Source organism: Antrostomus carolinensis, unplaced genomic scaffold (assembly GCF_000700745.2).
Source record: "Antrostomus carolinensis isolate BGI_N321 unplaced genomic scaffold, ASM70074v2 scaffold2817, whole genome shotgun sequence".
Lineage (NCBI taxonomy): Eukaryota > Metazoa > Chordata > Aves > Caprimulgiformes > Caprimulgidae > Antrostomus > Antrostomus carolinensis.
Window position 1 is genome coordinate 1 of NW_010325157.1, and position 18,870 is coordinate 18,870.

Consider the following 18,870-nt stretch of genomic DNA (forward strand, 5'->3'; position numbering starts at 1 on the left):
CTCCAGCTGTGGCCTCACCAGTGCCCAGTGTTCCCAGGGGAACAGAACTTCCCTGCTCCTAGCTGAGTGATCCTCAAGAACAATTTCCTCAGAGCACAAGAATGGTTCAGTCCGATGTGCAGAAGTCAATCACTGCAGAAAGCTGGTATGAATGAAGGGAGCTGAATGAGAGATCCTGACTGAGCTCGAACACAAAAAAGAAGCATGGTGAAAGCAGGAGCAGGCCACTTGGGATGAACATAAAGACATAAGACATTATAAATTCTATTCCTACATGCATGGGCAAAGTTCAGCTGGAGTTGAAGCCAGCAAGGGAAGAACATCAGGAAAGGTTTCTAGAGGTGCCATGAGCAGCAAAAGGAAACCTAAGAGAGTGTGGGACCATAGTTCAGGGCAGAGAAGCTTGTGACAAGGAACAGGCAAAATGGTGAGGTAGTTAAAGTTTTTTTTGCCTCAAGTTTGATAAGGCTTGTCTTGTGGTCTTCCATATCTCAGAGCTTCCTAGCAGAGATATGGGGGTGATGTAGTAACCACAGCAGAGGAAGACAGAGTTAGGGATGACTTAACCCACTGGGATATACATGGAACCAGAGGGAATGGATCTAGGGATGCTGAAGGAATGGGCTGATGACATTGCAAGGCTGCTATCATCTTTGAAAGCTCATAGTGATGCAAAGATGTTCCCGACAACTGGAAAAAGACAGATGTGGTACCCATCTTTAAGAAAGGCAAGAAAGAAGATCCAGGGAACTACAGACTGGTCAACCTCACTTCAGTCCTTGGGCGAGCTATGGAGCAAATCCTTTTAGAAGCTATTCATAAACATGTGAAGGACAAGAGGGTCATGAGGAGCAGTGAACATGGATTTATCAAGAGCAGATGATGGCTAACCAAATTCATGCCTTTTTATAATGAGTTCACTACCGCTATGATCAAGGGGAGAGCAGTGAATGCCGCACACCTTGACTACTTTATGAAGACTTCTGAAGCAGTCTCCCATAGTCTTCTTATCACCAAATTTATGAGATGTGAGATGGATAAGTGGACAATAAAGTGGGTGGAAAATTAACTGGGCTGCTGAGCTCAGAACTGTGATCAGTAGTACAAGTCTACCTGGCAGCCAGTAATTATTGGGGTTCTTCAAGGATCTGTAGGTAGGAACAATTCTGAGGGCAGCCTTAGAGAGAGAAACCTCCTACAGTCCTCTCGGTGTATTACCACACACTTGGAAAATCAAAGTATATTGAATGCTGATTCTTGCTTTTAGTGTGGTCATTATTATCTTTGCTCTTGTGGATAAAATTAGATACTGATCCTTCATTAATTACCTGGGAGGAAGGTTTATTGAGGAACATATAGAAAAAAAACCCAATCATTAATCAAAAATATGAACAGATGTTCAGAATTACCAAGGATGCAAATGTGACTATGTATGTACCTATGAAATACAGTCCTATTTCTCCAGAAGTGTGTTTTAAAAACAGCTTCAGAGAAGCTACAATTTGCTATTCTGTATGATCTGGCCTAAGAATGACTTTTTCCCCCCTCTTTATTTATTTATTTTTTTATTATAGTACTACATTGAAGAGACAATTATTGAGGAGGGTGAACCACATGAGGTAAAGGTCCCTGTGATGTTGCATGTGCTGTATATATCCAAGTAATTAATGCATAGTGCTAAATTAGTGCCTTTTTGTATTCTGAGGACTAATTTTTTCATATTAAATACACAAATATCAGTGAACAGTTGCTTCTTAATACTTTATTTCCTCTGCAAGACCCTGTTGTGGGATGATCTAGAGGACTCCTAGCTTTTTCTGAGTATCCTCTCCGCCACTCTTTGGTTTCCATTGGAATGAGTTGTGGATGTGTCCATCAGAAAAGGACTGTGCTGATCTCTGTCCTGCCCTGCGTCTCACTGATACTCTTCCCTTTGCTCCTGCCCGGCAGCTGCTTCCACAGGAGCTGACACAATGAAGCAGCAGGTTATGTTAATAAGAAACGTAAGCAGGAAGATTACTTGGGTAACATGTTGACCAAATCCAGTCATCAGGGTTAAAGATGGACAGAATTATGGACTGTGAGTGTGACTAGATATGTACACATGAGAAACAAAGATTCTGCCCGAAACCAGTTTACATATCTCAATTCTGTTCCCTTCACCTTGTGGAATTTCACCCCAAAATTGGCAGTTTGCATATTTTTTTTCATGCCCCTGGTAACAAATATTTGAGTCACCAAGGAATTATTACCATCATTTGGAATTCTACTTGTAGTACAGATATAATCCAACTCTCTGCTGTGTTACCCTGAAATATTATTTATAGCATAGACTTATGTGTAAGCAAAAGCTTCATGTGTCACTTTGTGAGCGTGTTTCCTTCCAAACAAAGGTTCTGCTCCCAAAATATTATATTTTTCATTTAATAAAACAAGACTCAATTAATACTGTTTGAGCAAGTGATCTAGGTCTATATTTTTGAAGGAAGACTCCCATTTTATTATTTTTAAGATTAATTAATCCACTGCATTCATCAGGTGTTCTGAAATTCTAACCAGACAAATTGTTGTAAGACAGAAACTTGTGGAGGTGTTGAAGTAACTAATAATATCTTGGGACAGCATTAATGAAATGCAATTAATGTTCACATAGTAAACAAACATTCTGCAATGTAGGTTTTGTATACTTCTCAATTTAATATTTAATGCTGTATTTTCTGGTCTGGCTCATACTAATGCAAATAGCTATCAGAAACCTGAGCTTCATGCATTCGCTTTTTGTGCTTTTTTTTAAAGCTAATTGATATGAAATAAAAAATCTAGGTTCTTCAGGTGATTTTGGAGCACTTTTAAAGTTACAATAATTATTTTTAAATGCTTTTATTTAGAATCTTAGTATTAAAATTATTGCTTATAGCATGTATATGTTGATAAACAAGTATATAGCCCATTTCAATTAATTAAAGGCTTATTTCCAATGGTTGCTTGGTTAATTGGTTATGTAAGTATCCCAGCTATGTCTCTGCCGTGGTTGTGATCTAGCTAGGAGCAAGTGTAGTTTAGTAGGAAAGGTGGGTAAGAATTGAGCATCCTTTTACTAGATAGGGAAGGTGAAAAATGCATATCATAAAATGATGATTTATAGTTATAAAACAAGTAATTATTTTTTTTTTTTCATTATTCCCAGGTGGTCATGAGATCACTGAGACCATCAGCACAGACTTCACAGGTCCTAAAACTACCACCCATACTGTTGAGCGTGAAAAACCACCAGCTGCTGAGAATGCAGCAGCTCCAGTCAGGAAGAGGACAGTGCGGACAAAAGTGGATTCATCTAAGTTTTTGACGCCTTATCTGCAACACAGTAATAAAATGAAGGACCTATTCAGTGAGGTAAACTGTCCCATGTCTTTTATTTCTTGAGGAAAACCAACTTTAAGAATATTTAATAGGTATTATGGCAAACTTTCACACTGCTATTTTGTCTTCTGCACTTCATGATGTGTATTAGTGTTGTTATTTGGAAAATGACTTCTCTGCACAGATGTAGATGGTATCAAATCCCTTCTCCTAAATTTTACTGTATATTACCCACCAGCATTCTCTGTTACAGGATTATGTGAGATCAGAGGTCTAGCACTGCTACCCTCACCCATATATTTTCCTTATCTTTGGTCACTGAAACAAATAACACTAAATTTATCAATACCAAGTTCCTAAGCAGAATATAATCAATTAGAGGTGATCTAAACCAGGCTAAATTTAGAAGTTATTTTTTTTTCTGTTGGTTCAGGTGGAAGAAAGTTGGCTAAAATAAGCACAACTCTGCAAATGTAATTGAGTAACACCAGTTTGTATTATTCAATCATCTGCCCCAAATTCCTATACCAACCATAAATATAAATCAGTAATTGCTATACACATTTCTGCCAGAGCTCTAGAATATGTCTTCATTTTATTTGTGATTATTTTCTTTCAGAACAAGTACAAAGAAAAATTTAGAAAAGAAAAAGGGAAGCCATATGCTTCCACAATTGATACCCCAGAGATTCGGAGAATCAAGAAAGTGCAAGACCAGCTCAGTGAGGTGGGTATCAATCATCATAAGAGAAAATATTTAATGAGTGGTAAAGAAGAAAATTAAATCACAGTTTTAAATGTCAGATAATAAGTGAGAGTTTTTTGATGCTGTTGTGATAAGACAATCTGAACTTTTAGCAGAAATGTTATCAGATTCAAGTGAGGAATACAGAATATATGTCAAATTTGAGTTCTATGATGTCATTTGGAATTTAGGCCTTTGAGGAAGGGAGGTGTGATGGTTTCTTTCTAGCTGAAAAATAGCCCTGTTTAATTGTGTCTGAAGAGGTTTGAAAACTTCTGATCAGAAGTTACGGGCATGGGGGGTGGTGGAGATGCCCCTATCATTGCATTTGAAGATTCCACACACTATATCCTGCAGTCATCATGAATGATGTGTCTCATGAATTTCTGTTGTAGTTAAGTTGTGCACTGGGTAAATAAACCTAGAGTTTTGTTTTTAAAATGTGTTTAAATATTTTTGTTTTCATAAAGCACCTGAGAGTCAAGTTTCTAACCAGATATTGGAAAAATGATGCTTAGTTTTTCCAGGTGTTGCAAAAATGAACTTCTGTATATCTTGTCATTTACTATGGGATTTTTCCAAGGTGTGTGGTGTGTGAATCCCACTCTTAGTGATCTGCCTTGGAAAGCTGGCCCAAATGCAATTGCCTCACTGATGCAGAGCCTCTGCTTCTAGCAGCTAGCTCATCTTCCCCTCTTTCTTTTAAGCAGCTCTAGTCTGCCTTTCAACTATACACCACAGTTTGGGAAACCAAAATCCACCTACAAAGGCTTCTTAATTCTCTGTACTGTAAATAGGGAGAGTTGAGTCCCTAGGAATGGGATCTCCTAAAGCTGAGAGGGTAGTGACTGAACTGGTGTGCATTAAATTCTCCTCCACTCCTGACTTGGATGTATTGAGGAACGTGATGAAGCAATCCGTGTGCTAATGCTGCCTGAGCCTGCTCTCAAGTCTGAGAGGGTAGTGACCGAACTGGTGTGCGTTAAATTCTCCTCCACTCCTGACTTTGGATGTATTGAGGAATGTGATGCAGCAATCTGTGTGCTAATGCTGCCTGAGCCTGCTCTCAAGCTGGGACTGATAGAACCACATTAGGAAGATTTTGTGTCCAAGCTGCTGGTTTGCTGTGGTCATGTGGCTGTACTGATTTTAGCACTACACTTAGTGTTTAATGGAATCACAGAGTCCCAGACTGATTTGGGTTGGAAAGGACCTTAAAGCTCATCCAGTGCCAACCCCCCTGCCAGCAGCAGGGACACCTTCCACTAGACCAGGTTGCTCAAAGCCTCATCCAGCCTGGCCTTCAACACTTCCAGGGAGGAGCAGCCACAACTTCTCTGGCCAACCTGGGCCAGTGTCTCTCTACACTCACAGCCAAGCATTTCTTCCTCACATTTCATCTCAATCTCCCCTCTTTCAGTTTATAACCATATAAACTATATTATTGTTTCTATAGGCTTAATCTCTAAGAAACAGCTAGTCCTAAATGCTTTATTGAGTTCAGGTTTTGAGTGTTTACAGTACTGGGTGTCAAAATGTCAATATTATGCTTTTTAAAAAAAACCCAAAACCTATCAGTTTCTATTGTAAGAATAAATGTGTTTTGTTGTGCATTGATCCAGGTGAAATACCGCATGGCTGGTACAGTTGCTAGAACTATTTGCCACGTTGATGAAAAGGCCAAGGATATAGAACATGCAAAGAAGGTGTCGCAGCAAGTGAGCAAGGTGAGTGAGTTCTGACCTTCTGGAAGGGTTGTGAACATTAGTGGATCATGAGGTTATTGACATGGATAAAGTTTTGAGCTCAGGGCAGTAAAACAATGTTCATAGAACAGTTTCATAGAATCATAGAATCATAGAATGGTTTGGGTTGGAAGGGACCTTAAAGCTCACCCAGTCCCAACCCCCCTGCCAGCAGCAGGGACACCTTCCACTAGACCAGGTTGCTCAAAGCCTCATCCAGCCTGGCCTTCAACACTTCCAGGGAGGAGCAGCCACAACTTCCTTGGGCAACAACTTACACTGACCACCCTCACAGTGAAGAACTTCTTCCTAATATCTCATCTAAACCTCCCCTCTTTCAGCTTAAACCCATTTCCCCTTGTTTTGTCATTAACTGCCCTTAACAGTTAACAACAGTTAGTTTAGAAGCACAGGGAGAGTGTTGATAATAGAGCAGTTGATAAAGCAAGCTCGGATATCATGGTGAATGTTTCCAACTGATGTATTCAAATGGCACTGAGATTTTCACTTTGAAAAATCTTTAAAACAGGTAGTTTATTCACAAAAGTAAATATGTTTTCTAATGATAGAGTAACCAAAGTGCTGATCTTTCTTTCCAGGTGTTATATAAACAGAACTGGGAGGAGAATAAGGACAAGTACCTGCTTCCCCCTGATGCTCCCGAGCTTGTGAATGCAATAAAAAACACAGCAATGTTCAGTAAGGTAATAAAAAAAACATCACAGATCTAGGCAGCTGGAGTGCAAGAAGCATTCAAAGTCAGAGGTTAATTCATAATGAGTATTCTGTCATTTTTCTATTTTTCAGAAACTCTATACTGAAGAATGGGAAGGAGACAAATCATTATTCTATCCCTACAATGACAGTCCAGAGCTCAGAAGAGTGGCACAGGCTCAAAAGGCTCTGAGTGATGTAAGTATGAAAGTCTGACTGACAGCTGGGTCACTGTTAGGGTGTAACTTGGTAGACTTTCTGGTGGACTTTGACTACAAGTAAAAACTTCACAGTGAAACAGAAAATAAAAATGCATAGGTGTGTGCTGATAGTTAGCTCTGACAGTAGTTCTGTTTCAATAGAAAAATATGTATGTTATGAATGAATGAAATAATTAATTTATTAAAGATCTTCTGAAGTAATCTATAAGAAGGCCTCAAGCATCTCTCAGAATTTGCGGAGAAACTCTCAGGTTTGGCTGTAAGCCCAGTTCACTGTTGTGGTTCTACAAATCTGTCTCTCTAAAAGTGATAAGAAAAGTCAGGGATTTGTGAGGCTGTGTGATTTGCTGATACTTAGATACACAGAACTCTTCAACCGAGGATTTCAGGTCTCGCTTAAAGATTTCAATGAGTTTTGCAGATCTCCAGAAGTTCACTAGTCCGTGTTTATCAGGATCAACAGAATGATATACCTGAAAACTTGCCCAGGGAACTGATTCTTTTTCACTGTCTCTTATCAAGAGACTTCTCAGTACTCCTCCAGAATACACTGATTGAAAGAGTTTACGCTGGAGTAGCTGTGGACAGAACTACTGCCATTAATGGTGGTGTTAGCAGAGTTAAGAGCAAATGTTCTGATGCCTAAGTTGGTAGTTACTGTAAATGTTTACTTCTTTCATATTTTCAGATTGTCTACAAAAAAGGGCATGATGAACAAAAATCTAAATATACTTGTCTGCCAGATCCACCTGATGTGGAACAAGCCAAGAAAGTGACGAGGCAGCTGAGTGATGTGAGTAGAATGCAATGCTGCTCTTTCTGTAGAAACCTCACTTCTGGAGCTAGCGAGGCAGAAAGGTAACTAAAGAAAGGGAAAGCAAAAGAAAAGACCAGAGCTCGTATGAAGACTCCTTTGATTTTCAGTGGCAGAAGTCAGTTCCTTTCTTCATCAAATGTCTCAGAGAAAATCCTAGCCAGTCTCAGATGAAAGGCTAAACTTTATTCTTGTTGGTGAGTTTAGTTTTCACAAAACATTTCTGCTTTTACCATACACACATTACTTCCTCTTCTCCTTTTATTTGGTCTCCTGCTTGACACTTTCTGTGTTTACAGGAGAAAATAATAAACAACATGCCTTTTGCTGTCCTCTTAAAGGTGAACAATGCCACGTAAATATATATCTGGTTTTGGAGTGAGTTACTTGTTACAAGGAATAACCTCATTTTGCTGAAAAGTTGTCTAGGTCAACTGTGCAGAGTATGTTCTAAATGTTCATTTCGGTGTCAAACCATTGTACTTTTTAGGTTCATGGGTACCAGTCAGTGTCAACTTGAATAACTGTTTCCTGATTTGCACACCGAATTAACAAGCAGCATTCAACATTAAATTCCATAACTGTGTGGCATGACTAACAAAGGCTCTGACACCAGTCCCTGTCAATGAATTTTAGATATTCTTAAAATAAAAAACAGTTGAGGAATGCAGGAGGTGAAGTATAATACAGGAAGACCAATTTTTTGCTGAAGAAAGTGGAACTAAGTCGCATAATCTTGTAAAACAGAAGTAGGATTTCAGCTTGGTTCAGAATTTAGATATGATGAAGAGGACATGCATGATTTTATTGCTGTGTATTGAACATTATCTGCTGTTTAAGATTAGAGAGTTACAGTATTAACTTACAATTGCAAATCTATTGAGAAAAAATTGTAGTGAACCCATTTGGAAGATGAAAGAAGGTAAAAACAACTATCTTCTACAAGAGATTACTTATTTCACCTGTTTATTCTTTTTTTTTTGACCAGGCAAGGTACTAAGAGGAATAACTGGATACTGAAGCTCTTAGGTTTAAGTGTGTTTTTGACAATAACTGATAATATGGTTATAAGGCAGATGTAAAATGTGAAGTAACTTTAAAAAGAAGGCTTTTAAAACCAAATCTGTCCATTGAAAATTGAGCTGTATCTTGAGGATTAAATTTTACCTTTTGATTTTGTTATAGATTATTTACCATGAGGACTATAAAAACAAGATCAAAGGCAAGTGGACTCAAACTCCCTGCTATGATGTTGCAATTGCAAAAATGAATGCAGAAAATATAAGTATGGTAAGTGAATTCTTCAGAAAATCTTGAAATGAACAGCTTTATCCTCTGTTTATGTTAACATGGAAAATACTGATTAGTTTTGCCTGCTCCATTTGTGGTATTTCTCTTTTCCTAAATAAGCTACTTTGTGAATGGCTGAGTTATAGTGTAAGTGCATTTGATATGCTGTAATCTGTTTGTCTCTGTTCCTAACAGAGAAAATATCAGGAAGACTTTGAAAACGTGAAAGACCAAATCTACTTTATGCAGACTGAAACTCCGGAGTATGAAGCTAATAAGCGAGTCTCAGATAATGTCAGTAAGGTAGGTTATGTGCGCTCCCATTTGTTCAGCTTGAGTATAGTTCTGAAGTCAGGTCAGTTCATGCTGAAACCCTTTTGTCAAGTGTCAAAAATATTTTCTTAGGTGCAAAAGATGTATTCTTGTGTACATTCCACTAGGAAGCTTATAACAACTAGCCAGGCTTATGATCTTCCACAATTGTATCCGAGAAGTCGAATTTTCTTTCAGTGAAGTGATTTGCTTCACTGTTTGTTCTAATTATGTTATGTGCCTGATTTTCAGTTGGAACAAATCAATACTCGTAGCCTAGACCAACTTAAGCTGGCTGAATTTGGCTCAGTATTTTCAGATTTATTCATCCTTGTTCAGTGTATCTCAGTGATGTTTTGCTGGCCCATCTTTTGCTCAAAACACAGAATTTGTTTGGTTTTTGCATTTTCTGCAACAGTAAATACATCAGCAAAGACAATCTTATGTCATTAATTGTAAGAACGTGACTATTCTGAGATGTCAACTGATATATGAAAAATTACAATGTTTGGAGAGGGACTTAGAGGTGGGGACATGTACTAAATAGCTCTCACTTATCTTCTGACCCTGCCTCCCATCTTGTCATCCATGCACTCCTGTGGTCCGAGTGCCTTTCATGGTCTTTTGCCACCATTGAGTCATAAGAAAAAAACAGGAGAAATTTTCCTGAAAAGTTCAGTATGATACAGGTTAGTGAGCACTTGGCTTTAATACTAATTTTAATACTGATTTTTAAAACTTCACCCTTTTTATTTGTATTTTTTTTAAAGATAAAATACAGAGCAGACTATGAAAAGAGCAAAGCTATTGCAGATTATAACGTGCTTCCTGCTACAGAGAACCCATTGCTGAGGCAATTAAAAGCTGCAGGAAATGCACTGAGTGATGTAAGTATTATCAAAGTACAGCTGAGCTGAATGATTTTCAGTCATTTACAATAAACCAAACCCATAATTTCTTTACAAGGCTTCTCCTTTGGATCTGTTAGTATTTTTAGTTTTATAGACCAGTATTTGTCGTGAAATGCCACCAACCAGAAGAGTATAGATATGGAGTCATTTCTCCACAGCAGGGTGTAACAGTAGCTGTGGCATGTTCTGGGGGTAGATAATTATTGTATAGTTCATGCAGATCCCTGTGGAAAATGGATCACAAGATGACAGTACTTCCCTTACTGTTTTCAGGGACTTCAGCTGATGCCAATTATGATACAATATGTGGTACTTTTACGTATTCATATATATTGTATTCTGGTTATTCACTGTTATGGCTTTCTTAATTTCTCTCTTCTTGTCTTTTTCCCCTATATGGAAAGGGATTGTGTATTTCCCAGTGTCAGAAGTTCAAAAACCTTTAGTCAGACCTTTCTATTACTTCTACACTTCCCTTACAAGTGTAATAGTCACTAAAAAAAGGTTTTTTTAAAAAAAAATTAAGGAAAAAAAGTAATCTGTTTTTCAGTCTTCTGGGAAATCTTTTCTTTGCAATCATTTCAGTTTTACTCGTGATATTTTTTATTGTGTTGTGAGTGAGTTGCAGTGAAATCTACTGCATGATCTGACATTATTTTCTTTTGCAGAAATTATACAAAGAAGCCTACGAACAGTCAAAAGGAACCAGCATGAATTACTGTGACACACCAAAGTTCCAGATTGATACTGTTCTGAAGAATTTTAGTGATGTATGTACTTGATTTACGCTATGCCATTCAGTACTGACACTCTTGATTACCTTTATTTCTCAACTTGTGATTATTTTTCCAGGTAAAATATAAAGATGCCTATCAAAAGAATATTTTAGGACATTATTTGGGAAGCTTTGAGGACCCACATCATACACACTGCATGAAAGTTGAAGCTATGAAGAGTGATGTAAGTGTGGCAATCACTCTCATTTCACTGTCATACTTTAATTTCAGAGAAAGCTCAATTATAGTTTCTTACTGAACGTTGATTTTATTCCTAGAAAAATTACAAAGCAGATTACGAGGAGGAAAAGACAAAATGCTACTTCCCTCAGACCATAACTCAAGAGTACGAAGCTATTAAGAAGCTGGAGCAGTGTAAAGATGTAAGTACAGGACAAGGGTGGTTATTAAGTACCAACTACATGCAGAGTATCTGCTTCTGAGGCAGGTAGACATTTACAGAGTGAATCCTGCTAACTGATGATTTTTAATTTGGCCGTATTAGCATATGTGACTTTTAAAAACCATATTCAGCTGTATTTTAGAGCCTTTTGTGACACCTAGTGATCAAGACAGATATGGCACTATCTTTTTTTTTTTTTTTTAAAAAGTAAAACCATAGAATTAGGGGAATATCAGCAAAATGAAGAGTGAACCTCAAGCATGCATTACTTAAGTCAACATATTTTTACATTAATACTTTAAAAGCAATTTAGTTACTTTATTAGTACTAATTTTATTTACTTTATACTTGGAAAACACTTTGCATATAATAAGACTATAATATATATATTATAATGAATACTATACATTATAATATTTATACACCTATTAAAAATATTTACATCAATACTTTTAAATACTTAAAGAAATTTACTTGCTATCTGATTATGTTAAAAAGTAACATGAGAACCATTGTGCATGACAGTGCTAATCTGCACACATGCTGTGACTGCAAACTATCCCAAGTAACGCTACATTGCTATGTCTTATAAAATAATTCTGCTTATATGCATTTTCTGCAAATATTGTTTTCCTTCAGCACACCTACAAAAAGCATCCTGATCAAACCAAATTTACTCAAGTGGCTGACTCCCCAGTACAGAAGCAAGCAGAGATCAACAGCAAACAGCTGAGTGATGTAAGTAAACTCTGAAGACATGTGGCTACACTCTGACATTATCAATTTCTGCACTGCGTCCACATTCACTTTATCATCCGGTTTTAGGAGAACTGCTAAAATGAATGTGTAGGTGAATGTGTGTGCATATATGTGCACACAAGCACAAAATCATTTGTGTGTGTTCACAGTTCTGTTCCAGTGGAAGATGACCTGGAAATCAAATTTTATTATTATTATTTTTTCAAGTGGCTGTTCCTGTCAAATTTTAGTGTATATGTTTGTAATTTTGGTTATTTCCATTGTTCTTAACATATTCTTCGCACCACTTAAGTCAATGTTGTTTATACCATTAACTTGGCAAAGACTAGAATTTCACCTCTGTCTTTGTGAGTGAGGTAACATGAGATCTTTAAGTTGTGTCACTCAGCATTATTAAGCATTTACAATCTATAAACACTGGCTGTTAAATTGCCCTTTTTTTTTTTTTCAGATAAATTATAAATCCAAAGGTGAAGAAATTATTCACAAGTACCACCTCCCTCCAGATGTGCCCCAGTTTATACAGGCTAAAGTTAATGCCTACAATATTAGTGATGTAAGTGTATTTTGAATCCAGAGCTCTTCATTCAACTTAAAATATGAAGTTTCTGTGAGCTAGAAACTGTTCATTCAAAGTTCACCTTTTCTTCTAGAACTATTACAAGACGGGATTGGAAGAATTAAAATCAAGGGGATATGATCTAAAAAGTGATGCTATTCCTATCCGAGCTGCCAAGGCTGCTAGGCAGGCTGCCAGTGATGTAAGTACATCCTTCAGAAAGGAACTGTTTAATTCAAAAGAGGTTACTTAAACAATGTTTGCAGTTATCTTTATTAAGGATATCTGAAGGATAACTTCTTTATGGCCTTTTTTGAGGGTGTAATCGAATGGATTTAACACATTTATATTTTTACTGGTGTTTCATTGCTTCACTAATGTATTTATGTAATTGCATGTAGAAAAGACTGTTTCATTATGAAATTCTCTGTGAATAAATAGGTTATCTTGCACTCTAGTATGGTTAAGGAAAATCATGAGAAGTAGGTCAGTAGTGACAGCTCCATGAGCAATGGACCTCTGAATTCTCTCTGTCCTTAATTATAGGCCTGATCATAAATGAGATGAAAGACTCTAGGACATTACTGAGTTTTAGGGTAGATTCTTGGGGATGGCCTTACAGAAGTCCCTTAGTATTTTAAGACTCCTCTCCTTCTTATGATCAGTACAAGTGAGATAATACTACTTTGTTAGCTAACTAAATGATTTGTGGAGCAGTGACTTGTAAAGAGATGTATGTCTGGTTTTATTAAGATGTATGGTCACTGGTTTAAATGAGGGATATTCTTTGTAGGAAACAAAGGGTAACCCTTGATTTTAATTTATTTATTGCTAAGTTACTACACTTAAGATGATATTCTCTGTGTTCTATTATATTCTAACAGGTTAACTATAAAAAAGCCTATGAAGCCAACAAGGGTAAACTCGTTGGCTTCCAGAGCCTCCAGGATGATCCCAAACTCGTTCATCATATGAAGGTAGCCAAGCTGCAGTCTGAGCGAGAGTACAAGAAAGATTATGAGAAAACAAAAACTAAGTACAACATTCCGCTGGATATGGTCAATGTTGTCGGTGCCAAGAAGGCTCAAGAGATTGCCAGCAATGTTAATTACAAGAACCTCGTGCACCACTATACTTACTTACCAGATGCAATGAATGTGGAGCTGACCAAAAACATGATGGAGATTCAGAGTGATGTAAGTCAAACCTAAAACTTCATGTGAATGGAATTTTTTTGAGGTGCCTTGAGCAAAAAATGTGAAGACTCAGGAGAGGTCCCTGAACTGTTTTTTCTAATTCCTAACTTCTAAAACATTGTTTTCACTCCTTTATCAGAATGCATACAAAGCAGATTATAATAACTGGATGAAAGGCATTGGATGGATCCCCATTGGCTCAGTAGAAGTAGAAAAAGCAAAAAAAGCTGGAGAAGCCTTGAATGAAAAGAAATATCGTCAGCATCCAGACACCATTAAATTTACAAGTGTGGTGGACTCTCCAGTAATGGTCCAAGCCAAACAGAATTCAGTTCAAGTCAGTGATGTAAGTAGAGAAAGAAATGGGTGTTATAGTAAAGTAGAGATGTATCTGTTGAAGTGTTGAGCATTGTCTTTAAATATTTTTAAAAGTTCTATTAGTCTAAAAGTGTTTCTCTGTGTTGTCATTGTTTTGTGCCTGAGTAATTTCCTGGTAAAATTTATATTATATATTAAGATTTTATTAAAATATTTTATATTTTAGTATATTTGAAATACATTGGATTTAGGAAATGTGATGTTTTCAAGTTGTTTATCGATGTTTTATCACCTACAATAATGAATGAATTACAGAATGTTTGCTGAATTACAATGTGTCCATCATTATAAACCAGCAAGCTTTATGTTAAGTTACACTCTCCTACCATCCCCTATTATCCCACCGTTTCAGAGATGGTTTTTTATGTCCATTAAAAGGCTTAATTTTCCTGAGTAAAGGCTGCATCGAGCTGTTAGGGTGCCTTCCTTTTATCAACAAGATCACCCATTCTGTGTGAAAAGTGCAGCCTCAATCTGTATGAGATAGGTGGCAATGTAGATTTATTTGCTAAATCAAACATAAACCTTCAGTTAAATTACAGTGAGCTGGGGCTAGCTATGCGAGGAGAAAAGGATTTATTTCTGTACCATATATTTTACAGAAACTATACAGATCTTCTGGAGAGGAAGTTAAACATAAATATACTCTCACCCCTGATGTCCCACAGTTTATCCAGGCTAGATACAATGCAGCTAACATCAGTGATGTAAGTGACTTCTTTACAACATATTTTACACATTGTTAATGATGTTTTTTTAAAGTAATATGTTACAGATACACACCTATTGCAGATTCCTTTCACTGTTAGTCAGTTCTTTATAATCAGCTTGTATCACTGTAATTTTTCATTCTTGATGTCATTTGAATTTCTAACCAGACAACATTTAATCATGTAATCATTCAATTAATTTAATTCATAGATAAATGCACTTTCATAAATGAAGACTGATAGTTGCATATGATCCCCACTGCATCTGCTTCTAAAGAATTTCATGGAGTAGCTTAGGAGTAGCTTTGACTCACACATAGTTCATGTGATTATTAGATTCTCTAGAATAATATGTATTTTCTTTTTTAGGCATATTATAAACAAGACTACCATGATCTAATAGCTAAAGGGAACAATGTGTCACTTGATGCTATTCCAATTACTCTAGCCAAGGCTTCAAGGAACATTGCTAGCGATGTAAGTATCTATTCCAGGTATAATTTTCTAGACATTTAGTAAAAAACTTGTCCATTACAGGCCATATGGTAGACCTCATATGTTGCACAGGTCTCACCAGAGCTGGTATTGTAAGAAAGAGATTCTTACTCTTTCCCAAAGGCTTAGTTTGCCTAGAACTTATTTTATGCCCACCTTGCTTGCTTTAGATAGGCAAATCTGCTTTAGGACAAGGGGCAGTGGGTGTGAGCTGGAACACAGGAGGTTCTGCTTCAACTTGAGAAGAAACTTCTTTCCAGTGAGGGTGCCAGAGCCCTGGGACAGGCTGCCCAGGGAGGGTGTGGAGTCTCCTTCTCTGGAGACATTCAAGACCCACCTGGACACCTTCCTGTGTGATCTCATTTAGGTTCCTGCTCTGGCAGGGGGATTGGACTAGATGATTTTTTGAGGTCCCTTCCAATCCCCAACATTCTGTGATTCTGTGAAATGCTATTGCACTGTGGTTCTTAACCCACCTTTCACAGGAGAAATGAAATCAGTGGTTCTTGCAATCATTCTGTGACAAATTTCCAGAAAATACACTACATCAGCACCTTTTTACAGACCACAAGACAATATGTGCTAAGGGTGCTTTTGGTTATACAGTGGAGTATGGCTTATATGCAAATCAGAAGGCATTATAGTGCAAAGTGCATACAGTGTGAGTTGTTTCAGTTGCTTCATATAACTAGAGGAAGCTGTCCAGTCCTATTCCACTTGTTTGCTATTACTTTCAAATTACCATGAAGGATTATCTCAATTATCCTGATATTTTTCATACACCTTTCCACACAGGAATGCTTAGGAAACATTCTGCCTTACGAGAAAAGCTAATGTTGATAAATCATGTTGTGGTGTGTGTAACCTGTTGTGTACAGGCTTAGATGGTGGAGCAAGAAAAGCTAACGTAGGTACAGTTGCCGGTGTGCCATTTAGGAGAGTTTATCTTCCTGAACTACTTGCAGCTTGTTTTTCCAATGCAAGTCGTGAGAGCTTTGCTTTTCTTTTGCATGAGTATGGACATCTGTAGCTGTGCTGCAGTACATTTGATCTCTTTCCTCTATTTCTAGTATAAATACAAAGAAGCATATGAAAAGGCTAAAGGAAAGCAGGTTGGTTTCAGAAGCCTGCAAGATGACCCTAAGCTTGTCCACTACATGAACGTAGCAAAGATTCAGTCTGAGCGTGAGTACAAGAAAGACTACGAGAAGTCCAAGACTGTCTATCATGCAACTCCTGACATGTTCAGTATCCAGGCTGCTAAACAGGCTCAGGATGTAGCTTCTAATGCCCACTACAAAAACCTGATCCATCACTACACTTACCTGCCAGATGCCATGGATGTTGAGCTTGCAAAGAACATGATGCAAATTCAGAGTGATGTGAGTATTTTAATGATGGCAATTTCATGGACTTTTTCCTGTGCACTGTGAAAAATAAAAGATGAGTTTATATTCAATGAAAATTGCCATTACTGTATGAGAACGGTCTGTTTTTCTTACATCTTGGGGAAGATCATTAGAAGTTTTACCAGCTGGTGGTGGCATTTAGAAATACCAGATTCCAGGTGACTTCTACTCAACAGGATTTTGATGTTGATGTATCAATGGAGAGCAGACTTCTGGAATATTGAATTCAAATGAACTTTTATTCACAATTCCTCAGAAAACTTTATTTTTCAACTAACACAATTTTGTTTTATTCTTTAAGGCTTCTTTTAAGTTGTCTTGCTTTGACTTCACATGAGATAGATATGGTAGTGTAGTTGGACTATTATTAGCTACTTAGGATGAAGGAGTGGACAAAATGTAACTATTACTAGAAATAATAGTTCTGGAGATCTCTAGCATAGGAGACCTCTCCTGGGACCTTTTTAGTCCTTCTTGCAGGTAGAGTTTCAAATGGTTGACCAGACATACATGGTTACACTCTGCACTGCTGTATCCTGTGGAGTTTGACTCTGTATGGATCCCTAGGGAGGACCACTCATTTTAGAATTAGAACATGGAAGGGTCTTAAAAAACAGTGTCCACGATATCCTTGCATTCAGACTGTGCATTAACCCTCTCTGAATGTTTATATGGGGTAACCTTCTGCATATTTTGTAGCCAGGATAAATTTTTCACTTGGAGTCTGTGAATTCTGCTTATTGTATGGTAGGAGGAACTACAGGAAGAAAACCAGAACCGAGCCTCTGCTCTGTGGGCCTTTGCATAAGACCAAGTCTCACAGAGTCTGCTGAAACATGGAACAAATTAAACAATGTTAAATGGTCACTGTATGGTAGTGTAGAAGTTATTAAGAATTGAAGGTTGGTGAAATTTTTCACATGGGTAAAAGAAAAGGAAGGTCAGTGAGTACTGGAGGGTTGTTACAGGTTATAAAAAATGAATAATAAATAAAAAATACAATAACTTGTTTTCTTCCTTGAATCACAGAGAAGCATAAAAAATATCTATCGTTCCCTTCACGAGTTTATACACATTTCCTGCAAATGTGGAACACACTAGCTAGAGTGTGTGATTATTGTCTTGAACAGAATTATTACAGTGCAGTGGGAAAATCTTGGTCCCTGTTGACTTTCTCTCCTCCAGAATGCATACAAACAAGAGTATAACAGCTGGTTCAAGGGGATTGGATGGAGTCCTCTCGGTTCTCTGGATGTTGAAAAAGCTAAAAAGGCTGGACATGCACTAAATGAAAAGAAATACCGTCAGCACCCAGACACCATCAAATTTACAAGTATTCCAGATTCAATACCAATGGTTTTAGCTCAGCACAACACCAAGCAACTGAGTGATGTAAGAAATCTTTCATTATTAATGCAATATAGTGACTTTATTTTTTACCATATTTATGATTTCTGTCTGATATTACTGTCTGATGTTCCATCTAAAAAACCCTTTGCATTTCAAAAACTGTAAAAATAGTAAAATTGCAATTTGTTGGTAAGAATTAAGCATTGTTGCATTGTCTATATTTGTTAACTCTAATATTACCTACCTTGCACTTGTCAACAAGTCTTTATTTTTCCTTGCAGGTAAAATATAAGCAAGAAGGTGAAAAAGTAAAACACAAATACACTCTGGATCCTGATGTTCCTCAGTTTATTCAAGCCAGGGTCAATGCCTACAATTTGAGTGATGTGAGCATATAACCAACAGTTTGTTCAATAATATATATTTATTTGTCATTTACTTAACAGAAAGAATAACTTTTATTTACTTGTACTATGATATTGAACACAGAAATGCACAAGCTCAGAATGCAGCTAAACTTTTCCTTCTAGAAGTCAACGAGTTTTGTGCTTGTTAAGCAAATTTTTAAGCTGTCTGAGTGCTCATGAACATAAACACATTTCAGTGCTTTATTGCCAAACTGCTTGGATAGACTGAATGAGAAACCCAGCATGACTTGTTATTCAGATTCCTATAGGTTTGGAGACTAATGTCGTCTACTTTTATACAAAACAAGTTCTCTGT

The 18,870-nt window shown here is 37.2% G+C and overlaps 1 protein-coding gene across 1 annotated transcript in view; it reads left to right on the plus strand.

Annotated features, from left to right (window-relative positions):
- Window positions 1-581: 581 nt before the first annotated feature.
- The window catches only part of LOC104527397 (nebulin), a gene marked incomplete at its 3' end in the record, with an annotated part of 36,284 nt that continues 17,995 nt past the window's right edge, over window positions 582-18,870 (plus strand). Inside the window, exons 1-21 of the mRNA XM_029085736.1 lie at window positions 582-783; window positions 3,188-3,393; window positions 5,728-5,832; window positions 6,450-6,554; window positions 6,658-6,762; window positions 7,474-7,578; window positions 8,785-8,889; window positions 9,085-9,192; window positions 9,972-10,088; window positions 10,781-10,882; window positions 10,965-11,072; window positions 11,167-11,271; window positions 11,931-12,029; window positions 12,502-12,606; window positions 12,704-12,811; window positions 13,494-13,805; window positions 13,945-14,151; window positions 15,263-15,370; window positions 16,459-16,770; window positions 17,983-18,189; window positions 18,429-18,533. Coding sequence (XP_028941569.1) covers window positions 582-783; window positions 3,188-3,393; window positions 5,728-5,832; window positions 6,450-6,554; window positions 6,658-6,762; window positions 7,474-7,578; window positions 8,785-8,889; window positions 9,085-9,192; window positions 9,972-10,088; window positions 10,781-10,882; window positions 10,965-11,072; window positions 11,167-11,271; window positions 11,931-12,029; window positions 12,502-12,606; window positions 12,704-12,811; window positions 13,494-13,805; window positions 13,945-14,151; window positions 15,263-15,370; window positions 16,459-16,770; window positions 17,983-18,189; window positions 18,429-18,533 — 3,036 coding nt within the window. The remainder of the gene's footprint in view (window positions 784-3,187; window positions 3,394-5,727; window positions 5,833-6,449; window positions 6,555-6,657; window positions 6,763-7,473; window positions 7,579-8,784; window positions 8,890-9,084; window positions 9,193-9,971; window positions 10,089-10,780; window positions 10,883-10,964; window positions 11,073-11,166; window positions 11,272-11,930; window positions 12,030-12,501; window positions 12,607-12,703; window positions 12,812-13,493; window positions 13,806-13,944; window positions 14,152-15,262; window positions 15,371-16,458; window positions 16,771-17,982; window positions 18,190-18,428; window positions 18,534-18,870) is intronic.